Raw genomic sequence first — 9,709 nt, 5'->3', positions numbered from 1 at the left:
GTTAAATTTTCATTAAAATATTATAAAACTTGTCGTTAAGATCTATATATTTATATATAATTGGTATACTACAAACACTAAAATTTGAAAACAAATTATTACTAGTACTATTTTAAATTATTCACATTAAAAATAAAATTAAAAAATATAAAAATTTTATTGGTTAAAACAAATTTTTTTAAATTTAATTTAACTTCTTTAGGGTAACTATTGAATTTTTGAAATATATATATATATATATATATATATATATTCAATTATTTTGGGATAAAATGACTGTTGTGAGACAAAAATTTTCAATATAAATTTGATTTTGGCCACTTTTTTTAAAATTCAGATCACTGTGGAGTGCCTGCTACAATTCATATCAACACATTTTCAAGAAATATGTTGGATTGGCAACTTTAATAAGACTTCTCTCCAAAATAGTACAATCTGTAATCCCAGTATTATAACGCCATTCATTTAATTTTTGGCGAATTCTATAGAATTTAATGTTTAATACATAACATTTGTAGTAGTCAATCAATTCCTCCGAAATATGTATTTATAGATATTTTGCAATGTGACCAGTTTTTTTTACGTAATGGTCACTATCAAAACTACGGCGGCAGCTATTAATGATAAACCACAGTTCACTGATTTTGTGTTGTTTATTTGTGTAGGTAACCCGTTGTCAGAGAGTACGCTACTCGCCAGAACTACAGCCGATCCACTCTTTGCACCTGTCGTCATTGTAACGGCATTAGTATTCATCGGGGCAGTACAACCCTGAAAAAAATGTAATTTTTTATTCCTTAGAACTAAACAAGTATATTATTATTATTTATCTTAATAGATAATAATGATCTATCTTTATCACATTATTAATATAATATGACTCAATGGCCGGAAATGAGCTTTTTATGACTCAGTTCGGTCTCTTTAGACAATTCGCGACTTTCTTCATACTTAGGATGCGTAGTATGGTTGTTGTTATAATTTTTGAGAAGTCGTCCATCCAAGGACTAGCAACTACTAATATAGCATAATCTCAATTACAAATAGTAAATTAGGTGTTGAAATCTATGGTTAAAGTCAACACGTCTAAATTAATTACAGAGTGTATTATTAGATGTAGTCAAATACAATTGCAACTATTTACTAAGCAGTAAAATTTTTATAGAGAGTTTATATTAACAAAAATCGTCTTAAGAATATATTGACAGATAAACAGACATATTCAAATAATTTTTGCAAGTCGTACCCAAAAGGCTCATCAAGCCCAAATCTCTCACTCACGAAATATTATATTTTTATTATAATTATATTTAAAAAATTTTAGAAGGAGGAATAAATTAATCACTTCATCTCGCTTCCTTTTAATTGTGTATAAACAGTAAATAAGCTAAATATTTTGCAAATTTGCATGTAGTGACTGTACCCTATGGGCAATAACAGCTATACTAGTAAATTTTGTTAATTAATCTTTTATATTTATCGATAGTATTCACTTAGAACTTCAATATTAAAATAAATTATTGCATATTATATTGTCTTAACGACGTTATTTTTTAGAAGAGTTTATTGTAATGTTATTTTAATCATCTAAAGCATGAATTGTTTTTTGTATAAAACATTGTAAACGGATTTTTATTAGGAAGCTTATTTAAATTTAACGTTTTTTCTTTATTCAGTTTTTTTGATAATGGTTTTTGTTTCTAAGATTTATTATTTTTTAAGTTTTTAAACATTTCACCGCCTGTTCTGAATCTATATTTTCTGCTGTTTATTATATTTGTTGAAAATTTAATATTCAAAATATATATGATAAGCATAATGAAATTGATTCCGTGTTTTACTTGGGTTTATCCCTTTATTATTTATAAAGTTTTTGTGACACATCACTATAATTTTATAGTACTTTATGACGTACTTAAGTATATTATTACAAAATATTATATAATTATTTATAATACTGTAATTACAACATTAGAGAGTTGTATAAAAAGTTATAAGCTTAAAATAAAAAAATTAATTTTCTATGAGGGCTGACATTTTTTTATTCCAACTAATCTAAAAATGATCTCTACAAAATTCGAAACAAATCTGATTATACTATGTTTGTGTAGGAGTTAACTATATTTGTGTAGGAGTTTGTTTTAGTAGATGTTTACCAGTCACCAACTCAATATTAATATTAAAATTTAAATTGAAAATTAATTGCCAAATATAATGGATAGCAAAGAAAGTATTATTATTATTATTATTATTATTATATTAAACGAGAGTAGAAAACTATTATCAAAAAATTATATAATATTATTATTATTATTAAATAATAAATTATTAAAAAACGAGCCTCAGTAATATTAAAATTGTTGATAGTCCTTAATTTAACACTACTTGATTAATTCAACATGAGTAATTAATAAAATGGACAAAAAAAAAAAAATACTAATATTAGTGAAATACGTAAATTAAATTAAAAATTAAGAAACTAATATTACTTTTTTTTATGGCAGGAGCATTAACACAATGTTGTGATAATAGTTATTTTATCCTCGAATACATTTTTGTCAAAACAAAATTTTTATTGAAAATTAAATATTTAAAGGATTTTCAAACAAAGTACAGTATAGTTACCCATTAACAAGGAAATGATTATTTCTCAAACTCAAAATCATCTGTGCCAGAAGTAAAAAATATCATGTCAATTCTGCTCTTGTTTAAGATTTCAGTATGTAAAACATGTATATCTTCAATTCGTTTAGTTTATTAAAAAACTAAACTAATTGTGTTTTAACAAAAGAAACTACACATCTCTTTGTTATACATCTGGTAATTCAAAATGTCCCTGTAATGCTCATATAATAAGTAAATCAAAGGGAAAATCGTGATTACAAAATATGTTTTTCTGAATATTTGATCAATGTATTCTACATAATTATTTTATGTACTTTTTAATGATTTCTTTTATATTTTTGACGTTACTTATTCTTCTTAGTTCTCAGATTAATAATTATTTCAATAAGTAAATGAAAAAAAAAATTAAAGAAAACATATATAATAATTTTGATATCGTATTATAGCTAAGTTTTTTAACTGTAGAAATCATATGTGTAAAAATTTACTAATTATATTTGACTTAATTATTTTCTTTAGTAGTTATTAGTGTATAAATAACCTATCGTTGGTCTAAAAACATTTTACAATAAATATTTGCATTTATTTCTTCAGTTCTGTTCATATGAAATAAAAACTTAAAATTAAAAATTATATTTCGCTCTTCTATAATTACTTAAGCACTAGCTTATTGTGTTTAATGAGAAATAACTATTGTGACAAATTATATTAATAGGAAATTATTATTTAGGTTATTATGTTTTAGAAACTATTTTTTCAAACTTAGATAGATTATAAAGTCTATAATTGTGTATTAATTAAGATTTCAGTATACATATTTAATATTTTAAATAATTATAATGGTTGATTTAAAAGTCGAATTTAATCAATCACTCCTCCTTCCCTTTAGTGATTGCGCATCTGACATTGGTCAAGAGCCACGGTCAGGAATAATACGTTTTTTGGCACTTAGAACGATTGATATTTTCACTCTTTTTATATATTCAATACTTAGATGTAATTTAAATATAATTTCATACTAATTTAATAGATGGCTACAAAATAAAGAGTATAATTTTATTTAAAGTATCAGGTGCAGAAGGTACAAGGGTACTCATCAAGCAATAACGTGTTCGTAATCTAGGTTGACAGAAAGTTTGTGATTGCATAATCGCTCAAAAATAGGGCTGAAGTCCCTCAAATCATGAAAATATTTATTTTATAACATCGCCCATATAGCTGCTACAGAGTGGATCAAAGTTCCCATACATATCGTTGATGTCGCCAGAAATCACTCTTCTAATATTAATTTCTATAACTATTAGTACACAACAATCTATATAATCTTGCAAGAAACTACGACGTAAAAGTTTTTTATCATAAATTGGAATTTACCCACGAACTAAGATAAAATTGTCTGTATATGAGGTCTTTCAAGCGATTCTATTTTAATATAAATTTTCCGTAGAAGGGGAAATGTTGAAGTAACGTCGCCATCTACTATTTTACATGTTTTTCCCCAATTTCTCCACTTCGTTTTTTAAATTTTGTATTCTAAAAACATGTTTGTTACTATACGTAGTTTACTACTAGCCAAATATTCCCAAAAATTTTATAATAAAATAGAATGACGCTTCCACCGACTTTGTCGTGTTCAGTCCATTTAATCTTAGTTTGTGATTTTATCTTCTACATATTAGCGCTCCTATGGATCACTTGTATGGATATGATAAAAGGTGCCAATCATTAAAATAATTTTTTTTTTATCATGACGAATTATCTATACCATATAGCCTATTGTGAACATATTGCGTTATAGAGCAGTGAGTTTTTAATGTTTTTATGATAAGACTAAAAATCTAGTTTTGTTCTGTAACCATTCTACCTAAAAGCGAAAATAAATTTAATTTTAACACAAATTTTCTTTACAACATTGCCCGTTTGGTGATAAATCATCTAATAGGGACATCCAATTAGGTAACCAATTGGTTATTTCTTCGTTAGTTCCTTAAGACTATTCAGATATAGGTAATGGCGTGATAAAAACTGAAAATTACTGATTGGCATTTTCAAATATTTTAAATTATCAATTAACTATTCGAATTGTGTTTATACAACCGAATATTTTATTTTTAGTATAGACTATCGAATAGTTTTAAAAACTATTCGAATAGACTATCGAATAAAAAATTCGAATATGTTGTGTAACTATCGAATATCTTTACTATTTGAATAGTTTTTGAATGTCTATCGAATAGTTCGAAAGTTACTATTCGATATTTCCCATCACTACTGAAAATAGATATTCAGAACGTTAATTCGACCGCTGACAAACACATCACATATATGATATTATAATATGTATATTCAGGTAGTATAGCAAAAATCACTATATTGAGAATGGTAGGAATGTATCTTGTCGATTACCCACTTACGGTGAATTGTAATGCTAGTCAAAGGGGTTTACGTCAAATATTACATTTTTTTTTTATGAAATTTCTACAATAATTTATATTATTTTTGGTTTTATTTCATTTATATTGTTCAAAACTGTTTAAAAATAGCTACGGTTTTTTCTATTTAAAATTTCCTAATAAAATGTTATGTTTAAAACTTATATAACTTTATAAGAATTTGACTTGGTTTTCTCAAGAAAATGTTTTTATAAATTCTATTACATCTTATAATTATACACGTCCTGTATCGCGCGTTGTGTTGATATACTGTCTATTTAAGTATTATTAATATTTTGTAATTTTAAGATTTTAGCATAAAACTATTAATAATTTGTGTACTGAATTTTGAGTATAATCCTTTGTTTTTTTTTGAACTTATAGTCAGTTATAAATACAGTTAATTTGGCATTCAATACTCAAAATATATTTACATTTTTCATATTGTTATAAAAAGTACAAGCTATCTGGACAATTCATCTCCGGCTAATTCATTAACAGTCAATTTTTTTATTTTTAATTAATTAAAAAATACAAATTAGGAAGATTAAAAACTCTCCGTCTATCTCTCTCAAAATTACTATTTATAAACAATTTTAAACATAGAGTATATTTAAAATTGTATAAAATTTCTCCTTTTATCACTATTAACTTTATTACTGTAAAAATATATTGTAATAATTTTTTGTAAAAATCAATCAAAATACTTTTAATAATAATTAAATTAAAAAAAAAAACCCAGCACAGTGGGGTCGTGGCATAGGTGGGTCTAGTATAGATGATATCTGACAGTGATTAAAATCACTATCATAAAATACGCTTCGATGCAAATCTGTAAATAGTGTTTAATTAAAAAAAAAAAATTTGTTAAAATAGCATATTTTTGAATACGGTAGCCATTTGCGCATAAAAGATAGGTCGTCGGGATAAATTTTTTTATTTTATTTTATAGTACATAAAATAAGCTTTAATATGATATATGTTTAAAGGACGCAGTATTTCCGGAACATTTTCAAAAATTAAGTTGAAAAAGTTATTTTTTGTAAAAAAGTTACTATTTTAAATCCCCCCAGTGAGCAGAATAAGTGTTAGATTTTAAAAAAAAATTATATTAAATGAAGGGGAAATATCTAAGGTTTCAACACAAAAANTTATTAAATGAAAGGGAAATATCTAAGGTTTTAATACAAAAATATATTATTTTTATTTATTCATTTTTTAAAAAGTTATGGCAGTTTTAAGTACAAAAAACATCCCGATAAAATGTAATTTTTATCGCAAACATTATATTTTATTTTAATTTTCGATAGCCATTTTCACATAGAAGATAAGATGTCGGGACAAATTTTTTTTTTTCATTTGATAGTATATAACATAACCTTTAATTTGATATATGTTTAAAGGACGCAGTATTTCCGGAACATTTTCAAAAGTTCAGTTGAAAAAGATCTATGTTTTTTACAATTTTTCAAGTTTTGAACGCCCTCTATATAAGGGTAAATTGTCCAATTTTAATAAAAAGTATGTCAAATGAAAGATGTACTTATAATGTATTTAGAAAAAAAAAATTTGTGCTGATATATACATTTTTCAAAAAGTTATAGCATTTTTAAGTTGAAAATTTAAAATCGAAATTTTAACACAAAAATAGCGTTTTTTTAACTACGGCAGCCGTTTACATGCAGAAGATAAAGTGTCGGGACAAATTTTATTTTTCATTTTGTAGTACATAAAATAAGCTTTAATTTGATATATGTTTAAAGTACGCAGTATTTCCGGAACATTTTCAAAAATTAAGTTGAAAAAATTAGTTTTTGTAAAAAAGTTGCTATTTTAAACCCCCCCAATGAGCAGGTTAAGTGTTAGATTTTCAACAAAATGATATCAAACGAAAGGGAAATATCTAAGGTTTTAGTTGAAAAAAAATTTATGTTGATTTGTTATTTTTCAAAAAGTTATAGATGTTTTAAGAAAAAAAAGTGAAAAAAATGACAAAATTTACCGATTTTTAAATTTGTAATTTTTTTGGATATTTCCCCCATTTTCGGGGAACGAGGGAATTTTTAAGTATTAAATTTTGGCGTAGAATGAACTGACAATGAATTGACCACCGTTATGAATTCATCTACGCGGTGAATTGAATCGCGAAAAATCTTAAGTTTAAACATTAAAACAGTTTAATTGAACTTTAATAAAAAAATGTTTGAAATTACGCTATAAATAAAATTGTATTGTTTGTATTCATGTAGAATTTGAATTAAACATTTTTATCAAAATGTAATTTGTTTGTTTTAATATAAAATTATTAGGACTACTTTAAATTAAACGTATAGAAAGTGACTCAGTGATTAATTCACAGTGAAAATGTCTAGTGTTTTAATTTTACATAATACATATAAACCTGAATAATGATACACCATGATTTGGATCGTACCCAAATTTAAATTTTTGTATCTACCCCTGTATATTTCCATATTAATGAGAACACCATTAACATTTTTATTTTCATTGCGATCTCGTTATTGTAATTACAGTATATATAATTCACTACGATTTTCTTAATGTGAGATGGCATTAATATATTGATTAAATATTTACCTATTTTTTAAAAATAATGTCTGTTATTCTTTTTAACATGATTAAGTACTGTTGTATTTTTCTACAGTATTCATCAATAATAAATTAAATACTCGCTGATTGATTAATGTCTCACGCAATATCTTTAAAACTACAAAATTATATATCATATTTTCTTTTCAAAAGCTTATACATGCTACTAATTAAAAATAATAAATAATTCTACCCTATAAAAGTCAGGTAAGATTTAAATGAAACTCAATTAATTTTAATTTAAAAAGTTCGAATTTTTAAAATTTTATTACAACTTTCTACTTTGACAGCAAAGACGGATTAGTTATAATAATAATAATAATAATAATAATATAATAATACATTGTGGAATATTTTTTTTTATACGCTATGTCATTATCAATTACAAATTCGGTTACTCAATAATAATAAAAAAATTAATAATTATATTAATACTAATATAATTTTAAAGACTATTATATATATATATATATAAATCATTTCGAAGTGAATACGTTAAATTTCATAATATTTTTATACTTGTAATTGTATAATTGGCAAAATTTGGTAAAAATTTCTAATATGACGATCAATTTCTTATACTAGAACAATTGTCAGGACAATTTTTTTTTTTTTAATATTATAGTTTACAATAAAAGTATTTATTTAATAGATTAAAAGACCAACGTTCCAGAAAACGTTTAATTGAGTTTAAAAATTTGTGTACATGCTTGGATGGTTTTTTCAAACTCTCCTGTACTTAAATTTTTTATTGAATTTTCATACTAAGCATATCAAAAGGAAGATTATTATTTCTAGTTTACTATATTAACTTTATTTGTGATAAATATTTAAAAAAAAAAGTTTTAACAGTATTAAAATGCAGAAAACGAAATTTAAAAAAGTTATTTTTTATAATATCGTAATTTTGAAATATTTTTGAAAAAATTTGAAAATAAATGTGTTTTTTTAATTTTTGGCGTCAATTAGTTTAAATAGTCTAAAATTAGGTTCATTTGATGAATTAGCTAATAAAATTAGCTTAGTGAAAACTAAAAATTTTCTTGTATTAATATTTAAAAAAACCCAGCACAGGGGGGTCGCGGCACAGTGGTGACGTGGCATAGTTGGATCAAGTATAATGATATCTGACAGTGATTAAAATCACTATAAAAAAAAAAACGCTTCGATGCAAATCTTTAGATAGTGTTTAATTTTAAAAAATTGGTGGATTATTCCAAAAGCTTCATAAACTGCTAGTTCCTTATTAATATCCTGATTAAGANTTATTCCAAAAGCTACATGATCTGCTAGTTCCTTATTAATATCCTGATTATGATATAGTATGTCAAATGAAAAAGAGATTATTAAAAAATATTATTTCTCATAAAAAAATTGTATTGATCCATATATTTTTCAAAAAGTTATAGCATAATAATGTTAAAAATGTAAAAAATAATATCGAGAATTTTCACACAAAAATAGCATTCGGTAGCCGCTTTCACTACAAAGACAAGTCCAGAGGTCAAAATTTTTTTTTTTAAATTAAAGTATATTACATTACCTTTCATTTAAGATATATATAAAAGTGTCAGACTTCCCGGAACATTTTCAAAAGTTAAGTTGAAAAAGTTAATTTTTTGTAAAAAACATGTCATTTTAAATCCCCTTTGTGGGCAGATAAAGGGTCAAATTACCAAAAAAAATATACCAAATGATAAGTAAAGACATCAAGCATCTATATAAAAAAAATTATATTGATATGTTCATTTTTGAAAAAATTACGGCAGTTTTTAGTAAAAAAAATTGAAAAAATGTCGAAAATTAGCGATATTTAAATTTGTAATTTTTTTGGAAGTTTCCCCCATTTACGGGGAACGAGGGAAAATTTTTCAATTTTTAAGGGTAATGTCTTCGACTAGATACGATTTGTGATTTTTTGACGCATCGTTGAAAGAAATTCGTTCGGTGAGAGCTGAGAAAAAGTGGTAACAGACACAAAAAAAAAAACACATCTTAGTAAAACCAATACCTTCTCAGCTTCGCATCGAAGCTAAAAAATA

General features: G+C 24.5%; 1 protein-coding gene across 3 annotated transcripts in view; it reads right to left on the bottom strand.

Annotated features, from left to right (window-relative positions):
* Window positions 1–525: 525 nt before the first annotated feature.
* The window catches only part of LOC126903522 (alkaline phosphatase-like), a 111,994-nt gene continuing 102,810 nt past the window's right edge, over window positions 526–9,709 (bottom strand). For all 3 annotated transcript variants that reach the window (XM_050681696.1, XM_050681697.1, XM_050681698.1), the window contains one exon: window positions 526–771. In XM_050681696.1, coding sequence (XP_050537653.1) covers window positions 580–771 — 192 coding nt within the window. In that variant the 3' untranslated portion in view covers window positions 526–579. The remainder of the gene's footprint in view (window positions 772–9,709) is intronic.

The sequence above is a fragment of the Daktulosphaira vitifoliae genome, unplaced genomic scaffold, assembly GCF_025091365.1.
Source record: "Daktulosphaira vitifoliae isolate Bord-2020 unplaced genomic scaffold, ASM2509136v1 Scaffold_4, whole genome shotgun sequence".
NCBI classification, from domain to species: Eukaryota; Metazoa; Arthropoda; class Insecta; order Hemiptera; family Phylloxeridae; genus Daktulosphaira; species Daktulosphaira vitifoliae.
This window is presented reverse-complemented; position numbering and strand designations above follow the sequence as displayed.